Consider the following 17,467-nt stretch of genomic DNA (forward strand, 5'->3'; position numbering starts at 1 on the left):
GTCTTAATCCAAGCAGGGAATTAGTTAACTGCTTTATTCCCTGCTCTACCATATATACTGAGCTTGATCTCTATGTGGTTTTCATTTGGGAATTACAAAAGTTTTAGCCCTGAATAAGGGGAATTTACATGGAGGTAGCATCCTCTAGTATACATCTGCCAAATTCCTGTCTAAATGAAATTAATTAATTTTGTTCTTTAGCTTTCATGCTCAAAACCGGTGGTTTTTAACACTTAAAATTAGAGGTGTTTTCACTTCAATTAGTCTGTATAGCTGCTTGAAGATGTAGAAGGCAAATGGTTTCAAAATTACCTGTTGTACAAGGTCAAAAGATACCCATAACACAAATACTACCTGAGCAGTGGGGGGAAATAATGGCAAAAAAATTAGGCCCTCCCCAAAAAAGTTCATTTTTAGAATTGATTTGAAAATTTTACGTAACTTGCCTTAAAGCACATTTCCTGTTAATTAATTGAGAGGGAGAGATACCTACATGAAGATTGTCCTCACAAAGTCTATTAAAACTAAATTTCTCTTACTATGTTACTATTGCTTTGTATCTTAAGGGCCTTTCTCTGTAAATGAAACTGGATTGTCAAAACCAGTCTGGGAGTAGAGAAGTGTCTGTGTTACATGCAGCTCACAGCAAGATACACCAATTGGTACAAAAGATCTTGGAGGGGAGGGGGAAGTCACTTTAAAACATATGCTGCAGTAAGAAATAACTCAACCAGTTAATTAGTCCAGTTAATTTCTACCTGTGAATATTATTGTGCTAGGGAATATTCCTGTCCATCAAGGGCTTAGATACTGTTAGCTTTAGAGAATCATGCAAAGTTTGGATGGTTGCTCACTTTTCTTACCTGTGCGGTGTTTGTCATAAGCATGTGTAAAATAGTATTGTCTGTTGGGTATCAGTTGTTCAAGTGAGCTTTTTAATCTCAGTAGTCAAAGACTCTCTGCCTCACTCTCTGCTTTTTCCAAAACACATCTGTTGCAGATACAGTGGGAGATTTTATTTACCTCCCGAGACTATTTGCAGACTTGCTGAATGAGCCTGTTACTTTAAATGGATTGACCCTTTGACTAATGAGTCATGATTTTTCCGGTGCTTAAATACTAATCCAAAATGAAAAACCAATTGGTTGCTGGAGCTGTGGACTGTTAGTTCCAAGTATTTAATTTCACTTTACTGCACCTGTGAGACTGTGGTTGCTGAAGCTGTCTGGAACGTGAGTCACCTCAGTCTTCTGCTAGGAGTTCATATACGACTGCTAAAAATGTCTCCCTGTGTGTTTCTGCTTTTATGTGTGTAGTTCTGTGCATATCTTTTTTTTTTTTTTTTTTTTTTTTTCTTTAGGGAAACAAATAAAGCATACTCTTAACATCTGGAAATTATATTGATTTATCTGTAGTATAGCAATTTCTACTGAATGAGTTTTTAGATGCAAATACTTGGATCAATGGGTTTTTTTTTTGAACCCATCCTATCCACACGAGTGACGAAAAAATTAAAGATGTGTCTCTGTTAGTTACAGGATGAAGAACGCAGACGGCAGCAACAGTTGGAAGAAATGCGCAAACGAGAAGCAGAAGACAGGGCCAGGCAGGAAGAAGAGCGCCGACAGCAAGAGGAGGAGCGGACCAGAAGAGAGGCTGAAGAAAAGGTTGTGGTCTTCTGAGTGCTGCAGGGTTTCTTACAGACCTCTCGTCTTTAGCCTGGCCAGTGACAGCTCAGTGTTGGGTCAGCAGGGGTTAAAACATGCTGGCCCTTGTGGTAATTAATGGTCATGGCCCAAGGCTGCAGCTTATCCAATATGAAACAAATATCCCATTTGTGGTGCCCAGAGTTCACTGGTATTGCAGAAATAATACTGTAGGCTTACCGGCTGAAGGTTTTTGCAGTGGCAAGGGTTTGCCTTCAGAGTCTTTTCTGAAAGTTATGGCAGAAATCAGTTACCTCCTGGTTTCCTTCAGCTCCCAACATAACTTTCCTGCCTTCTTTATTATAATGGCTGAGTTAGTGGTGTTGGGTTTTGCAGTGTCTGAGACAGCACTTAAATATTTTTGCAGTAATTGTTTTATACAGAGAGAGAGAGAGAAACATGAAATACAGGGGAGTGGAAATGAGTACTCCATGTTGTCTTTGATGTTTGGGAGGAAAAGGAATTGGTTTCTAGAAAGGAAGTAAATAATTTCAGCAGATAAGTCACTGTGCAATCAAACAGATTCTAAAAATTCAGACTCCTAGGTTCTTTCAGAACATTACCCCCTCCCTGGAGGTGTTCAAGGCCAAGTTGGACAGAGCCTTGAGTAGCCTGATCTAGTCGAGAGGCGTCCCTGCCCATGACAGGGAGGTTGGATTAGATGATCTCTAAGGTCCCTTCCAGCCTATGCCATTCTATGATTCTATGATTACATATGAATTTGAGAAGCTTTATTGTTCAAAACTGGAAGACAAAGCACCTCCATCTGACTTCTGGCACGTTTAAGACCCTCCTCTTCCTAGAGAGAGAACACAATTACTGTTGTTCAGATTGAAGACTTGCCTGTTAGTAACACTGATGTCAGAATGAAGAAAGAGGGCTAACTTAACGTTGAGAGACCTTTCATCTTGGAAGATGGGGCAAATACCTTGTTTTAAAAAGACCCTTAGCTATATTCACTTTGTTAATTTGTTTTGTTAGATTGTTTTCAAGCTTTGTTAGACAGTTTTCCATAAGGAGTATGGGTTGATGAGTAGAAGAAAGCTAAGCTGGGAGTGGTGATAGGTGAGAAGTGAGGAAAACGTATCTGGACTCAAGAAAGTATTTAAAAGTATACTGTATGAAGTCCAAAAGAGAAGGAAAAAAAAAAAAAAGCAACCCAAAAAACCAACCAGGGCTTTCTTAATTTCTGACAAGGACGCAGCCAGATGACGTTTGGATCACACACTTGAAAGAGTTTTCACTGACAGATCTTGACTGAGGCGCTCGTACATCTACCAGCTCAGAACTCAGTACCATCTGACCACTGCAGTGGTTTTAGATAGTACAAGGAGATGAGTTTCATGACTTTGATCTAGGTGAATAAGATCAGAATTATTAATTATTTTCTTAGGATAACTGACTCAGTGTTGAGCAGATAAGGTGGATGTTTTTTAAACGCATGGATTAAAAAACCAAAAAGGATGGTTATTCAAAATGTCATGTGTTTGAGCAGAAGGTATACTATGCTTAGACAAAAGGAATTTTGTAACATACAGTTGCCAAATATATGTTTTAATTTGTTATCAAACTACTGAATAGACCCTTGTATTAATTAACAATGTGGCTCAGACAAAAGCTGAACAGAATTAAATGCTATTTAGTTTAAAACAGTAAAAATCTTTCAAACTAGAAAAATACATAGAAATTTCATGGCCTTTTAAATAGTCAACAGCCTCATATAAATATCATTAGCACAGGGGTTTTTTAATTTGTTTTTTAGAAATGTTTATTAAAAAGTTATTTGATGTCTGTTTTTAAAAAGTTCTTTGTAATTTGATTTCTATGTGAAAGTAGTTTTCCTTGTATTTATACTAGAAGCTTTGTTAGGAGTCATCTATTCCAAGGCTCTGTTGATTAATTTACATGGTACAAGCATGCAGCAAAATTACAAAGTTCCTTTTTCAAGATGGTAGTTAATTTTAGTTATTTCCCTCTCCCACAGATTCTTTACAGCATTAGTAAATCTACCCCTTATTAACTGTAGTTATATTTTGAGTAAAAAATGCTGAAATTGCCCTTAGTTCACACAGGCAGCTGCCTTAGTTACCAGAGGCAGTGGTAAATCTGGGAATAACAGCAATGCTGTGTTACAGGACGACTGTCATTTTTCTCATAGTAGTAAATATTCTTTGCATGAGTCCATATAGATGCCCTGCTTATTGCCAGAAAAGGAGACAAAGACAGATGTTTGTAGTTTGGTGATGGAAAACTTAAATCTCTCTTGGATTGAGATGTCTTTCTGACCACTGTGTTTCTGTTTCCTCGGAACTTACAGAGGCGACAGGAAGAGGAGTATTACAGTCGCTTAGAGGCTGAAAGGCGCAGGCAGCACGATGAAGCAGAACGAAGATTACTGGAACCTGACGAGCCTGGTCTGTACAGACCTCCGCTTCCACGGGAATATGAACTCCCATCCCCAACCCCTTCATCTAACGCTCCTCCTCCCCCACCTCAGCGAAACACCTCTTACCTCAAAACACAGGTCCTCTCCCCTGACACGATTTATACTGCCAAGTTTGTTGCATACAATGATGATGATGAGGAGGAGGAGGATTCCAATCTAGCAGGTCAGGATAAGTACTCCAGCACAAGAAAATCTTATGGTGACTTTCCTCCTGCCACCCTTAAGCCACAGCAGCCCTCCCGCCAGCCTCGCCCAGTTTCAGATGGCCTCTTTCTTTCCAACTCATTCCAGTCATCTCCAGTCAATGCCAACAGTACTACTGCCAAAAAAAGCCAGCCCCCGCCCCCACCAAACAAACCGAGTTTCATCCATGCCAGCAGCTCTAAAGGTAGACACCGTGAACTGAATCGTCTCTACAGAACTATCCTCGTGTTTTCAACTCTGGTGCTGTAGATTGAATCGCTTACTTTGTGATTTATTTTTTTCCCCACTTAATCTCTATTTTCACTATGGTGATCTAACTTAAATCCTGATATTAATATGAATCCTCCAATTTTTAATTGTTTTGATCTCTCAAATTTCTTTGTTCCTTACCCAAACTCTTCAAAAGCAAAAATTCCATCTTTTGCACAATGAATCAGAAATGATTTTAACTGTTACTCAACCAATTCAAAGTACTGTTGGTTTTGGCTTTCATCCTGTATCTTTCAGTGATTTGTTTTGTATGACTGACCACTGGTTACTCAGGGCATCTGGAAGCGCACCTTTCTTGAACATAGGAAACCTTTTCTAATGGGTTCAAGGACAGAGCTTATCCTCTGCTTTCATTATCGGTACCAGGGTTCTTTCTTTTAATAGTGTGTGCAAATGGCTTTAAAAATGACCTTGGTAGACGTAGTTCTTAAATATACAGGCACCAAGAGGCACACAGGACGTGCAGTTAGTTTCATGTGTTAGGCACCATTCCTGTACTTCTGATGTGGACAGTGCCGTTTTCTTGCAGAGAGGCAAAAATGTAGGTTTCATCTTAGTGCTTTTTGCCTTAATCCTTCCCTCTCCTCTGCACCCATGTATTTCTTTGTCTTCTCGTCTTGTTTCTTTTATAACTCCAAGTGGGCAACTGTAATGGAGTTGAATTTCAAGTAGAGGTCTAGCTGCTCGTAACTGCAGCACCATGTTTTATCTGCAGAGTACTAGTTCAGCCATACTCATGAATTCAAAACTAATTCAGTCCAAAGTTCCAAGCTAAATTTTTTTTAACTGCTGCCTATATAGATCTCACTGCCATAAATTTGCAGTTTATTAATAAAAGATTTTGTCTTTAAATAGCAGCATCTGCCAGTGCTTCCCCTAAGTTTGTTTTCTTCTGTATTCTTCTGAAGGGAGTGGTGGCCATGACATTCCCCTAGTTCATTCTTTTTACTTGTGCTGGAAGTCAACAAATGCCTGACACCAACTCCAGCTGATCAAATCATCCTTCTAAAATGCAAAGGGTAGCAAGTCACCTGAGATAGCAAGGGAAGGTGTTTATGCTGGCTTCAAGCCAAATAGTTTACTGGATTCAAGTCTTGATGATAAATGTGTAGGCCTACAGTATGGCACATCCCTGATCACCTTTTTGGTCATGTAACAAATGACGAAAATCACTTTCTTTAATCAGAGGCGCGGTATGCCCTGGTCATAGGGAGCATATGAGCCTCAGAACAGGTTCCATCTATCAGAAGCACTTCTAATCCAGCTGCAGTAAGTGTATGAATCTGATTTAGGCTGCATGAGAGGCCATACAGGTACATGATACTCTGTGCTTCCTATCTGCATCCTTGTCAATAAAGGCTCAAGTCATAATTTTCCAAAAAGGCATCTTTTCCTTTGCAGGGTAAATTAGCTCCTGCTGCAGTTGGACTGCTTCCAGTGCCGAAGAGAAGCTCTGCACAGCATTGAGTAGTTCCAGTATTGCTGAAGGGACAGTAGTTTAGCTCAGATGTAATTACTGTCCAGCTGATACAGTTGATGCTTAGCAGTTTTGCTGTTGGGGGTCAGTACAGCACCCAAGTTGCATAAAAACTATCCACACTGATACTCATTTAAAGTGAAAAACCCTGTTTAGTTACCCTGGTGTTGCTTGTGAGACCTCGTGATGTAGTAGTCCCTATGGATCCTGCAGGGCCTGTCTGTCACTCCTGTGTGGCTCTGTCATAGGTTCCAAATCTTACAGGAAGGTGAGGGAAGGTTTTAGCTTTTCAGTGTGTTGTCATTAGATGGAGTATAAGTAGACACACTGTACACTACCTGCTCTGAGGTACCACTACAATGCGAATAATTCTGTTATGCTGACCTAGAGTGCATGTCAGCCCACCGATAAACCCACAACCAGTGATCCTAAATCATGGTTTTGTGTCAGCGGAACTCTAGCTTTTGAGTGCCTTGTATCACACAACTTAATGAGTTAAAATAAGATTAAAGAAAGATGGGAAGTATGCAGAAAAGATTCTTTTTAAGCACTATGACTATACTGCTAGCTTGCTTTTAGGAATATTCTCAAAATGGTGGGCTTCTGACATGAAATTTTTGTACTCAATGTGTGTACTGAATTTTTGTTCTTTCAAAGGACTTTGGTTTTGTAGAAATTCTTATTTGAAACTGACTATAATAGAGCGTAAAACTTGCATTCCATCACAACATGTAGGCTTCCAAAGGCCCTTGCTTCCCTTCCTTATTTGGCACTTTGAAGGCTATACATGTAATGAATTAAGTAACTCTAGAACCATCAGTCACTAGTCGTCACCACCACTCTTCCTGCCTCCCATCATCCACAACTCAGAATGCCATTTCATATGTAATTGCATTTCCCAATCCTGCTTTCTATTAATTTTAATGGAAAAGTGAATCTCAGGGAAGTGAAATGTTCAGTGATGTTTTTTTGTGTGTGCACGTTTGTTTTTCCTGGAACACAATCAGAAGGTCAACCCTACAAAGATTTGGTTAGGGTTTTGGTAACCATTAAGGAATATTGTAGCCTGATGCTTCGCCTTTAATAGCCTAATTCATAAACCATACAACTAATTCTGAATACTCTTATTTCGCAATTTTTAAAATAGCCATGAGAACAGGTTAACTTCACCTGATTGCTCAAGCTTCTATGAAGACTGCCTGCGTAACGTACAAAGCCGTTTGCACAAAATGCCGAATTCACTGTGCGGTTTACCATCTCCCATCTCGCTGACTCCGTTACATTACTGTCCTTTACAGCTCTCTTCTGTTCTGAACATTAACTCTAGTAAACCATGCTTCTGCAAATTTTGCTCTCGTACCTTCTTCCACTGGCTCTCTTAAGACCGTTGGGTCTGTCAACTAACCAAGAAAAAACCCAACACCCAACTCAAAACTATTATCCTGAGGCAGGTGGAAGCGTGAACCACAGTATGTGGATCCAGACTTTTCGCAGTAGGGAAGGTAGTACTTGTATGCATGTAAGGCTCATCTCTGAAAGGAGAAAAATCTTCATATGCCTGGCATACCTAGTATGATTTGGTCTGCTACAAGTTTTTGATGGATAAAATTTAGCCTACAACACACTAGCTAAATTTATTTATGTGTTCCAGCCTCATGTGTCTCTCTTATTGCATATTTATGAGATGTCACCTATACCAGTGGAAGAAGCAAACATTTCCTTCTGTACCGAAGAAGGTTCACAAGACATAACTAACATGTACAATATTGAGACCAGAACTGTCTGAAGACAAATCTGAGTATTGTGCTGACACTTACTTTTACTCCTTTCCTGACAGTTACTAAAGAGAATATGGTCTTAAATATAGATTAAATTATTAAACCTTTTGATTGGAAAGAAAAGGTTTTGTCTTGTGGCCTTTAGAAAGAATTAGTATAATGTGTAAAACCTGTGTGTTATGTCAGCTTCAACTAAAGGTGCAGTGCTGCAAGATACTTGCTTGAAATGTAAATTTAAGGGTGGGGGTAGGGGGCATTTTCTGAGTGATGCAATTTACTTAATTGAACTAAACAGAGACAAAAATTCTGACTCTTGAATTGCGAAGATGATTAATATTAATCTCAGCTTACTTTTAGCTGCCTAAAGAGAGCAGCTGCAGCTAACTTATTTCCTGTGGAGCTTGTTACGGGATAAATAGCCTTTCTGTCAGGCTCCTTGAACAACTTCTAATGTCTGTCGTACAGTAAGCCAGAATAAAATAAAGACCAGGATTTGATATGTGCTGGATAATCTAAACAAAATGCGTTGCGACTCAAAATTAGGAATAAAAAAACAATAGCTGTTTTGAGGGGGGATGGAATTTAGTAATTGTTTTAAATATTCTAGAGGTCAGATGACTATCCAAATTTATTTCTTATTCTAGTTTGAGATTATTTCTTGAAAGAAGCACTGCACCTTTTTGAAGAGATACAATATACAACTTCTGTGTGGTAACTGCAGTCCTTCAACTTACTTTTTCTTTTGCATAAGGAATAAATTCATACACTGGAGCTACAGGAGCAGCTGTTGGCGCCCATGAAGTTTATCGGGATCCAAGAGACAAAAGATCTAAAAGGTGACATGCAGGAGTCCCTTAGCTTTTATACACCTAACTTGGCTAACTTCTGCAATATTTTCTCTTGTTATTTTATCTCTGGGCTACTCAAGAGTTCTGCAGTTGGCTCTGGAGTGTCTTGGGTTAACTCTAAAATGCAGCTGAGTTCTCCACAAGTCTTTAGGTGATCTGAAGTACTACACAGTCACAACTTTTAGTGCTACAACTAAGTAAATTGAGTAAATCATTGATTAAGAAGTTCAGCTCTTTTAGGTGTATTTGTAAATCTGAACAGTACCTCTCAAGTGTGGTTCTTCCCAAATTTGTAATAAGCTTAAATAATCCGGGCTGTATCTTAGCTATTAGTGGCAAGCTTTACTGTGCAGCATACTGAAGATGTGACTAGGCTTGGCCAGGATTCTGTAGAAGCTCTTAGCCTGGTTCCTGCGTTTTAAAACGTAGTTAATGTTTTATTGGAGCATGCAGAGCAGAGACCTCTTGGAGCTAAAAGTGAAATGAAACCTCTTTTGATCAAGAAATTGAAATATATATTAGAGTTTTATCATATGAGGCTTCATCACATATGTAAAGTATTGTTCAGCTACAACCAAGAATGATCTGAGATCTTCACTGCAGTGGTCAGAAACACATAAAAATTGGTTTGCTACAAGGATAAGAGAAAAGTGCAAGAGCTTAGGCAATGATTGCACTTGGAAGCTTTGCCAGTATAGAACGGAATACAGAGATGTCGCGGCCACTGCAGTGTACCTCAGTACTACTAGCTGAGTAACTAATACTCACTGAGTAGTTTAGTAAATACTGAGTAGTTTAGTAACTACTACTAAAGCATAAAAGCTTTGTATTCCAGTGCTTTTTCCTAGATATGTGCCACCACAAAAGGGTTGCTCATTCAGCCGTAACAGTAATGCTGAGCTAATAGAGACAGAACCTTAGTGTACACCTGCACTTCACTTGGAAAATTGGCGAGTAGTTTCCTTCGTGTTAATGTGCCAGAGATGGTCGTGAGCCACTAATTTGTCTACGTGATAGCACAATGTCAGAATTAAAGGGGAACAAAAACCTTGCAGAATACTACACAGAATCTTTTGCTGTGGTCAAAAAAAGCTGTCAGTCAATACATGTCACTAAGAATTATTATAGTTAAGGATATTGTAGATAAGAATTATAACAAAGACTTTTTTTTCCCTTTCTAGTCAAGATACGGATTTACCTGGAGCACCAGAAAACTTGACGTTCAGGGAACGCCAGCGACTTTTTTCACAGGGTCAGGATGTATCCAATAAAGTAAAAGCTTCTAGGAAATTAATGGAACTGGAAAATGAGTTGAACACAAAATAAGATTAAAGCACCTTATCCAATGTAACTGAAGATCTCTAAATTGAGGGATTGCGATGGGGGCACACTACTAATGAACAGAAAATGAATGTTTTCTGAAAGGAGTGACTTTGATTCCTCTATATCTAAGACTGTTAAGTAAATTTAGAGATGTTGCAATAGCAAGAAAACTGATTACTTTGCCAGGAGCTTGTGGTTTATACAATGAAAGCACTGTAAAATTTTAAAGATATGAATCACGTGAAGGTAACTTTTTTCCTTTCTGTTTTGGGGGTTAAGTTCTTGTGCACCAGACCAAGTAGCACTTGTCCAAGATAAGTTCTGTTTCCTGGTGTTTTATAGACACATTTTTGTTTTAGCTGCTGAGCAGAGAGAGTGAGAATAGCTTGAACTGCCTAAACTAAACTGTGCACTAGAAATTAGTATTTTAAGTTGCTGGGTAAGAAGCCAATATCTGGGCCACCTTAAATAAGACTTTGTATGCAAGTTTGGCACACTGTATGGTGTTCATAGAGCAATCAGCATATCTATACGGATCTTACCATTACTTAGTACTGGAATGACACACGTTCTGTAGGTAGAACCTCAGAATAAAAACATTTCTAGTCCTACATAGTCATTGGGTCTAAAATGGTTGCCTAAGAACTTATCTGTAGTCATGGAAAAGTCTGTGTGTTGATGCATCCCCACTGTATGTGCTTCAGACTTTGAAAAATGTGAAGATAAAACCTCTGGATAATTGTTTTATTAAAAATTACGGAAGCAATAGATAGTAGGCTACACTAGTGGCCCTTCATCAGCCAGGACCAAAATGTTTGTTGTATGTGTTAAAGGCGAGGAATAATGATGCCAGTTCCAAGGTGGGCAGAACAGACACATATGTTTTCTGAGAGAGGTGGATGAGAAGTTGCTAGGCAATTAGGCATGGAGCAGTATTGATAAGCTGCCTATTACCAGTTCAGCAATATCTTTTTTTTTTTTCCTATGGAGAAGTGAACTGGCATATTAGAGAAAAAGACTGAAGCGTGAAGCATCGGATGCAATACTGCTGGCTGGGAGCGGGAATGTCAGTAAGGGCGCTGACAGACGTGGTGTGCTGGCAACAGAGCATCTCTGCTGTCGCGGAGGAAGCAGCGCTAGCGAGCTCTTCCCTCCTCTAGCTGGCGTTACTGACATCCTCTTACTGTTATACTGAAAATCTTTTTGGCAGTTCAAGCTATTTTTTCACACTGTAATAGCCTTATTTAATTTTAAATTGCTAATCTTTTTCCTCCCACTGTTTCTTCAGCTATGCGTATGTGGCTGATGATGTTGGGAATAAGGACCTCATCAGAGTTTTTCTCATTGTGTGATGTTAAGACAATATATATTGTGATTCCAAACAAATTTTCTATTTGACAAAGCCCTTTACTGGCTTTAGATGATTTTTTTTTTTTCCTGTATCATATTGTTCTCTTATAAATATATATTTAGGGAATTGTGCACACTTCCAAATACAAAGGGGTAGACTTTCACTGCCTTAGGAAAGAAATCACTTTTAATAAGAGTTGTATGATAAATAAATGCAAGTTAATGAAAATTGGAGTGTAAATATTTTTTACGTATTTCAGGTTTCTTATTTGAAAGTGTGCTTTTACCGTTTCACCTGTTAAATATGAAGTAGAAGATTAAACTGGTTCAAAGTGTTAATGAAGGATCTGCATGCTTGCTACGTCTGTTAATCAGGAAAAGCAAGCCTCTCCCAATTTATCTTGAGAACACTAGCAGCCTTACAGTGACAAATTTTTCTTAAGGAAAAAAACTTATGCTGTGGCTGAATTACTGTTGCTGCTAGAATCCGAAAAAGGCTTAGCAAAAAATTACCTATAACCTTCAGTCGAGTGGATTTGGCCGCTATTGGGCATTCGGGTCAAGTGTGAATATGTGTAAAAGTGCTTTTCATATTTGTCTGTGCATTATTATGAAAAACATCAAAACTGCTGTAGTTTCCCATTTCTACTGTATTTCACTTGCAACCTATTTTTAATAAAGTTTGTATTGTATTTAACTTTGCATTAAATGTTTTTTTGTACTGTTGTTCTTTCATTCTGCATTGATAACAGCGTTCTCATAAACCAAAGGGGCTCGTGGTAATATGTTTTGCCTTACCTGTCCTTTTAAAATACATTTACAAGCAAAGTCGGTGTGTCTCACAACGAATAGATGAAAACCTCACATTAATTTTACATGCAGAATCAACAAAGAAGGCTGATTCTCATTCATCAGAGAGAATTTCTTGGCCTAATGTTGTTCAATGTCTGTAGCAGTGACCTGAAAGAAGAAGAGATTTTTACAGCTTAACCACCAACTTCTGAGAGAGTAGTTGGGGGTCAACTACTCAGGGTCAACTCAACTACTCAACTACCCCTTAGTAGCAGGAGTCAACTACGCAGGCTAGTCGTACTGTATTTGTAGCAAAGCTGTATTTCTAGCAGCAGAGAGGGCCCTGGAATGCAGCTTCTTCTGGAAAAGTACAGAGTATTACATAGAACCAGTCTCCATTGTGATCACTGTGGTTAAAAACTCATTTGATGGCTTCATTTCGAACACAAGACAAGATAACTTTTTGTGAAATCTCTGGAAAAAATCAGTTTGGCTGACCTGGAAGTTTGGAGAAGTGGACTTAAATTCCATGTGTAGTTTTGAGTAAAGGTTGAGTTAAAGGACTTAGAAAGGTGGTGCTTCTATTTTATCACTGGATTGATAAGGTTAGATGAGTTGATGGGAGACAACAGTTGAAGCTCTGCTTGGAGAGGGTGAAGGAGGGAACCAGACCCCAGGGAAGTGCTGTAGGTGCCTTCTGCTGTAGCTGAATGTCCACTGGAGCCAGGATTGAGAGCTACCTATGTCTCTTTCCAGGTGAGTACCTTAATCTCTTGAGTTGTGGGGTCTACACTCTGGCAATTTCAAAATCAGTGAGGCCATTCCGGATTTTAGTTTGAGGTGTGTGCGTAAAGACAGGGAAGAAGCTAAAGGACCCACAGAAAGCCAGAAGTGCTGGTTAGTATGTTGCAAGGAAATGACTGCCAGGACCTCAAGGCCTGGCTGAGGGGAATCTTTTGTCCGTGTTCTGAGTCGGTAGCTTTTGACCGTGAGAACAGCCTAAAGAAACAGAATTTTTAATTTTGCATATAGAACGTGTAGTCCAGAAGAAAAAGGAAACAATCCATTGTCCTTCTGTACTGCAGTCCCTCAGTCTAAGCAAAAGCAAAGAACCAGTACAAGCAAAAAGTGATTTATTTGATGAGACTATAGTTGTTGCAGCTGTGAACCGTCATAGAAACATTTATTTCCAGACTAAAGTAGGCCAGGGCTTGCGAGGGAGGAACTGTGTGATATGCAACAGTGGCAAAGCATTTTCAGTGGGAAAAATTAGTTTTGAGCTATGCCTTGCAGAGTTCAGGTCGGGTTTGCAAAGGGAGCACTCTGGTACGATGCAGTTGAACAGTGCAGCATCTGCTTTGCTTTAGGGACAGGGGTTGTCATCCGTAGTAGCACAGCTCTTGATATTTTCATTGATGATGAGCCTTGTCTGGATAATTGTGAAATTACATTTGCATATGCAGCTAGGTCTGCACCTCTCAGCAAAAGCACACTGATTATTTTAAACCTCTGTCAAATTCTCCCTTCTGCACCTATCATCCATACATACTGCTCTTCAATGGCTTTTACGTCCTGTTTGTACTGCAGTCTTGCTGGTACTTGAGGAAAAGGCAGGGAAATTAAGAAATTGACAAAGGCTGTAGTATATACATCCTGTTTACTGAAATAATAAACTGTATACTTGATCATACACATTGCTGTTTGTAGGTCAAGCAATGAGTACACAAGACCGTTCTTTACCTCCTAATTCAATGAGATAACATGAGAAATAAAAACAAAAGTAGCGATAATAAAAAATGAGCTTCATCAAGAATAGCCTTAAAACACACATAGTAACTCATGTATTTCATAATAATGGGAAAACATTTGGCTTCCTCCTCTTTTGCCAAATGATGCTACTGTCTCAAATGGTCAGTCAGTGGCTGTGTGGCCCAGAAGGCAAAGCCTCACAGATTAGAAATTCCAAGTCAGCTGACTCTTTCCCAGCTTTAATGGCAGGAAAACTCTATCAGGAGACCAAAGTGCAACACACCGGCTCCGAGAATCTCGGTTTATTCTTAGTAACAGATGGATGTTTGGAGCTGACCTACAGTTACCAAAGCAAACGTCTTGCTGAAAACGTGGACTTGAAATACTTGCAGCTTCACTGCATCGTGTTTTAGGAGATTCAAAGGACAGGCCGTGTGCAACACAGCGCGCTCCAGTTCCCCTCTGCTGAGTGCCGTGAGTGCGGTCTCGTACGAGCAGTAGAACACCCGGAGGCGACAGCAGTGACTCCCGCCATGTCTGGCACAAGAGGGACGGCAGCCTTCTCTCTTGCTATTCCTCCCAAGTGCTTTTCTACCTGTTTTGCTTTTCCTAACTGCATTTGGGAATGCTGTATAGGACGACTCATATCAGAATGCTGAAGCTGGGACCTCTTTAGTCTTGTTGGTTCCACTACTGGGGTTAATGTGAAATGCATCAAAAGTATTCAAGACAATGCTTACATAGCAGTATCTTAAAATTTATAATCCACCACAGTATTTCACTGATGCTAAAATTAATAGAGTAAAATGTAGATTTAGGCAATTTCATTAAACTTCCAGCCCTCTGGTTCCCCAGAAATTTCTGTAATGAGGCAGGGTGCCATATTTGCAGGGGGAAGACAGGATCAAGTTGGTAGAAGTCTGAGGAAGAAAACAAGATTCTTCAAAGCAGAGAATCAGTGTAGAAAGGCAGGCTGGAATACAGCCTTGCAGGGTTTCCAGAAGATAGCTGGATTTTATATTTGTTTCTTGTCTAGATCTCACTGCAGACTGTTTTGTTCCCTGCCCATCAAGCAACTTCTCCTGAGCTTTGGAAACAGAAGGAGGATCCCAAAAGAGAACTTCTACTGTTAATGGTGAGTCATAAATCATATTGTGATTTTTGTATTTAATACAGATGGGACTGAGTTTTCAGTACTATCCAACTTTCAGGTGTGCATAAAGCAATACTAAATAAGAGTAGCCCAGGGATGCTCAGTTTTAGGTTACTAGTTCAAAGTCAGAGTGATAGTAAAGTAAGTCATCTCTGTTGTAGCCTACAGAAACCAGACTCTTCATCTCCTTCATAGTGGGTAACACCCACAGTAGGGGAGAGTATAACCATTACATTTCAGAGATGATCCTTCTGAGATGAAGCTGAATTTTGTTGGAAAATAACATTGTTCCGACTTGATTGCTGCTGCAGGATAAGAATTACATGTAAAAATCACACCTCAGTGTAAAGAATTGTGAGTCACACCCCCCCAAGCTACTAAATTATTCTCCCCAAAATAGCTGATGTTGGCACTAAGACAGACAGACAGGATTTTATTAACATCTGGTAACATCCGCAGTATTGATGTACTTTGGAACTCTTCTTATTATTTTTTTTTAGCCTAAATCCATTTGTCAGTTTTCATTTTTCCACCAATGCAGAACTAATTGCAAGGACAAGCTGCTGAGAGGCTTTCAGTCAGTTCAGGGTGTTTTTTTAAACTGAGGCTAAAGCTTATGGGAGGAAGTTGCAGTATCACAGAAGACAGTTGATAGAGCTGCACAGAGATACTTTGGTCTGTGAGAGATTGGCTGTGTCTGGGTTCCTCTGTAAAGGTTTGCTATCCCTCTTGTGCCAGACATGGTGAGTTTCACAGCAATATGCCTTTGGATTTTCTACTGGCAGTATGACAGCACATTTGCCATGTTCAGTAGACAGTAATTTAAGATTGCTGTTTTGCAGAACTGGATTCTTCTGTAAATATGATGTTGGCTTCAGTTTCTTAAAAAAAAAACAAACATCGTTCAAAAATAGTGTTATTTCCCACTTCCAAGAAGCTGACATGTTTGTATCTGGCGTACTTTCACATTTAATAGCCAAATAGTATTCAGGCAGCTTTCAAAGATAATGTTCATCTTTCAGTGCAATACAGTAGAGCACAAAGTAGTATTCTAACATGTCACATATTAGCCTCAGAAACCTTACTATGAGACCCCCCCAGCCATAGCTTGAATGAATAGCTCCTGCCTTGGGCAGCTTCTTAGGACTCCCACACCAGCTGGACCTGCAGGCTTTGTCCGTCACCTAAGACTAGCCCTAGATACTGGTTTTGTTCACAGACTTACTGTGAATAGTTGCAGTTGGAAGGGACCTCTGGGTATTATCGAGTTCAGGGTTAAAGCAAGGTCAGCTACAGCGGGTTGCCCAGGGCTGCATCTAATCGGAGTTTGAGTGTCTCCATCGACAGAGACTCCACAGCCACTTTGGGCAGTCTGTGCCAGTGTTTGACCATCCTCACACTAAAAAAATTCTTTTTAGGTTTAGAGGGAGTTTCATGTATCTCAATTTGTGCTTACTGCCTCTTCTCCTGTCACTAGGCACCACAGAAGAGGCTCTGGTTCTGTCTTCTTTATACTTTCCCATCAAGTACATGTATTGATCAGATCCCAGTCAGCCGTCTTCCCTCCAGGCTGAACAACCCCCAGCACACTCTGTGTGACAGATGTTCTTATCCCTTAATCTTCTTTGTGGCCTTTGCAGCCTTAGACCAACTGCTCAGGGGAGAAATCCCGTAGCCAATATAGGACCTCTCAGCTCTGTCCTCCTCCTCGCCCTTTGCGGTCGCTGCCGACCCTGAACGTGGCGCCTGCACCCCTGGCCCCAGGAACCCCTGCTCCGAGGAGAAGCCTTTCAGTAGCCTTACACCAGCCTTGGGAGCCCCGGGCTTCCCTTCCGTCCCTGCGCTCTCCACCCTAAGCCTCGGCCCTCTGGTATCGCTTATCCCCAGTGACGCTGCAGACGGAAGGACACACCGCCGGCCTCCCGTCCCAACGGACAGCACGCCCGCTAACGGCTCTGTCAACCGTGGTGTGGGGCGAGGGCGCAGCGCTGCACCAGCGGCACGGCGCTCGCCCTGACAGGCCGGAGCCCTCGCCGTGGCCCCGCCCCGTCCCCCCTCACTGCAGGACGATTGGTGGGCAGCCCTGCCACTCAGGGGCGCGTCCGTCGCCGCCGGCCTCGCGTCGGAGTGCGGCTGGTCGCCCTCCGCTAACGGTCGGAGGCGGCGCGCGGGCCACGCACGAGGCGCTCGCCCAGCCAATCGAAGCGCTTGCTGGGGAGAAGGGGAGAAGGCGGGTCCTGTCACCATGGCAGCCGGGCAGACGCCCCAGCTGCATCTCTCATTGGCCGATTTAAATCCCGGGTTGGGGGGGCGGCGGGGGCCGGGGCCGAGCGAGGCTCCGGTCCGCCGGGGCTCGGCGGCGGGGACGGCG

The 17,467-nt window shown here is 41.0% G+C and overlaps 1 protein-coding gene across 13 annotated transcripts in view; it reads left to right on the plus strand.

The window, feature by feature from the left end:
• Positions 1 to 10,055, plus strand: part of AFDN (afadin, adherens junction formation factor) — a 131,184-nt gene extending 121,129 nt beyond the window's left edge. For 6 of the 13 annotated variants that reach the window (XM_086627033.1, XM_086627012.1, XM_086627018.1 and 3 more), the window contains 4 exons: positions 1,533 to 1,667; positions 4,024 to 4,315; positions 8,633 to 8,717; positions 9,911 to 10,055. In XM_086627033.1, the coding sequence (XP_086483159.1) occupies positions 1,533 to 1,667; positions 4,024 to 4,315; positions 8,633 to 8,717; positions 9,911 to 10,055 (657 nt within the window). Of the gene's footprint in view, positions 1 to 1,532; positions 1,668 to 4,023; positions 4,541 to 8,632; positions 8,718 to 9,910 lie in introns of all 13 variants that reach the window. The other 7 variants (XM_086626995.1, XM_086627003.1, XM_086627087.1 and 4 more) reach the window with 3 other exon arrangements.
• Positions 10,056 to 17,467: the final 7,412 nt, after the last annotated feature.

This window comes from Tauraco erythrolophus, chromosome 2 (assembly GCF_009769465.1).
Source record: "Tauraco erythrolophus isolate bTauEry1 chromosome 2, bTauEry1.pri, whole genome shotgun sequence".
Taxonomy (NCBI): domain Eukaryota; kingdom Metazoa; phylum Chordata; class Aves; order Musophagiformes; family Musophagidae; genus Tauraco; species Tauraco erythrolophus.